At 37.3% G+C, this 2,582-nt stretch overlaps 1 protein-coding gene across 1 annotated transcript in view; it reads left to right on the forward strand.

Moving 5' to 3' along the window:
- Positions 1-2,045, forward strand: part of LOC119574204 (cytochrome P450 3A11-like) — a 7,655-nt gene extending 5,610 nt beyond the window's left edge. Inside the window, exons 7-10 of the mRNA XM_037921342.1 lie at positions 183-419; positions 930-990; positions 1,224-1,414; positions 1,706-2,045. Coding sequence (XP_037777270.1) covers positions 183-419; positions 930-990; positions 1,224-1,414; positions 1,706-1,887 — 671 coding nt within the window. The 3' untranslated portion in view covers positions 1,888-2,045. The remainder of the gene's footprint in view (positions 1-182; positions 420-929; positions 991-1,223; positions 1,415-1,705) is intronic.
- The last annotated feature ends 537 nt before the right edge of the window (positions 2,046-2,582 follow it).

Raw genomic sequence — 2,582 nt, forward strand, 5'->3', positions numbered from 1 at the left:
CTCTATCTCTCTGTCTATCTCTCTCTCTCTCTCTCTCTCTATCTATCTATCTATCCCGTATCATTATAGCCATATCCCTTATCACGATTGTCACTACAGAGTTCATTACCATCACCATAGCCATATTCTTTACCGATATTATTTTTACTTATCTGCTTCTCCGTCTCCCTTTCTCACTCAAGCTCTCGACGACATAACAGTCGTGTCTCAAGCCGTGGTTTTCCTCCTCTCTGGCTACGACAACAACGCCACGACTCTCGCCTTCTGCTGCTACTTCCTCGCCAAACACCCTCACCTGCAGGAGAAGGCGAGGGAGGAAGTCCTACGCCTCCAGCGCCTCCACCAGGGCGAAGGCGACGAAGGAGAAATCTCTTACGAAGCCGTAGCCGAAGCCAAGTTCCTGGATGCTTGCGTGTCCGGTGAGAATTTGCTCTCTGTGGTTGTTTGTTTGTTTGTTTGTAGTAATCATTTATGGTCGTTGTTGTTGTTGTTTTGTAAGAAATGTGATTATGAAAATAATAATGATGCTAAGAAAAATGGTGATAATGATGATGATAATAACAATAATAACAACGTAGTAATAACAATAGTAATAATAATAACAATAGTAATAATTATTATATGAAATGATGATTGTGATAATGATAACTATAATGATGACGATGATGATAACAACAGCAACAACAACAACAACAACAACAATAATAATAATAATAATAATAATAATAATAATAATAATAGTAATAATAAAATAATGATAAAATAATACTTATCATTATTGTTATCATAATTATCATTATTATTCAGAAAGAAGAATGACACTAACAAAAGATTTCCATCCATCCTACATATAAAGAAAAGTTGAACCTGTAGCAGTTTTTATTTTTATAGTGATCTTCTGTCTTGTAAAATGTTGACAATCTTTTCAGAAACGTTGCGCTTCTATCCCATCGAAACCTCATTTAACCGGCAGTGTGTGAAGGACTACGTGTAAGTATACTGTAGTGAAAAAACAATGGTTATGTAGATCAATGAATACACGAAAGTTTATGTAGAAAGAATAACCGAAAAGCAAACTATGTAGATACACGTATACACGAAAATTTATATTAAAAAAATTAACGAAAATCAAGTTTTAGATACGTGTGGCAGAAGGAGACTCAGAATACGTAACCTTTTGAAAGACTACGAGCTCAAAGTGTGTTTTTTTCCCCGTCGAGTAGGTTGGGTGACACAGGCCTGACGGTGAAGAAGGGGACGGTGGTGGAGGTCCCCGTGTGGTCGCTGCACCGGGACCCACAGTACTGGAAGGACCCCGAGGTATTTAGGCCAGAGCGCTTCTTGCCGGAGAACAAGCACGAGATCACTCCGTACGCTTACCTCCCCTTCGGTGCCGGCCCTAGGAACTGCGTTGGTAAGGAGTGCCGGGGAGTGGGGGTTGAAATGAGTGTTGATATAGCACGTACACACACATACACACTCGCGCGCATAAGATATGTAGGTATAAACTCTCTCTCTATCTCTCTCTCTCTCTCTCTCTCCTCTCTCTCTCTCTCTCTCTCTCTCTCTCTCTCTCTCTCTCTCTCTCTCTCTCTCTCTCTCTCTCTCTCTATCTGTTCATTTATCTATCTCTGTTTACCTGTCTATACTTTATCTCTCTCTATACCTATCTATCCATTTATATATCTATCTCTTTTCTCAACAGGCCAGCGTTTCAGTTACATGGTAATCAAGACCGCGTTGGCCTCTCTCCTGAAGGCGGTGGTCATGGCTCCTGCAGCGGGCCACGAAGGACCTCCGGAACTCGCCATCAGCCCCGTGATTCTCAGGCCAAGGAACGGGGTTTACCTGACCTTCAAACCCATCACGGGCGCTGGGGGAGATTAGGCAGAATGCGTGTTATTCCTTTTCAATTCTTGATTATTTTTTGTCGGAAAGATGTGCTTATTATTTGGTCGATTTTTAAAAATTATTTTTTTTTTGGACACAAAAATCCCGCGTCCACTCGACAGTCAATGATAAAATAAACAAAACTTAATAATGAATATAATATTTCATAACCCACCTTACTAAAGACCTCTTATAATTTCAATGAAAGGATGATGATGCTATTACTATTACTATTATTATTATTATTATTAATATTATAGTAATAATAATAATTTTATTATTATTATTTTATTATTATTATTATTATTATTGTTACTATTATTATTATTGTCATTAATATCAATAATAATAATAATATTATTATTATTAACCGCCCCACTCATTCACACATCGGTACACATGCATCCACATCTTCCGCCGACCGCTGGCTCGGTTCATCATTATTTATACACCTGTAAACACTCGTATATTTACACGAGAATATTCATTTAGATTTCTTGATACTGATAAATTCGAATATATATAAAACTACATAAACTCACATGAACAATTGCATTCGTTTCATCGTTACATTTCTAAAAAGTAATGAATTCTTTCTATAATGAATTTGATGTAGAAAACTGCATATTATATAAACGTGAGGAAAATCTTCAAAAAGGGAAGTTATTAGGTAATACACCGTAAATTTATAT

This window comes from Penaeus monodon, chromosome 6 (assembly GCF_015228065.2).
Source record: "Penaeus monodon isolate SGIC_2016 chromosome 6, NSTDA_Pmon_1, whole genome shotgun sequence".
NCBI lineage: Eukaryota > Metazoa > Arthropoda > Malacostraca > Decapoda > Penaeidae > Penaeus > Penaeus monodon.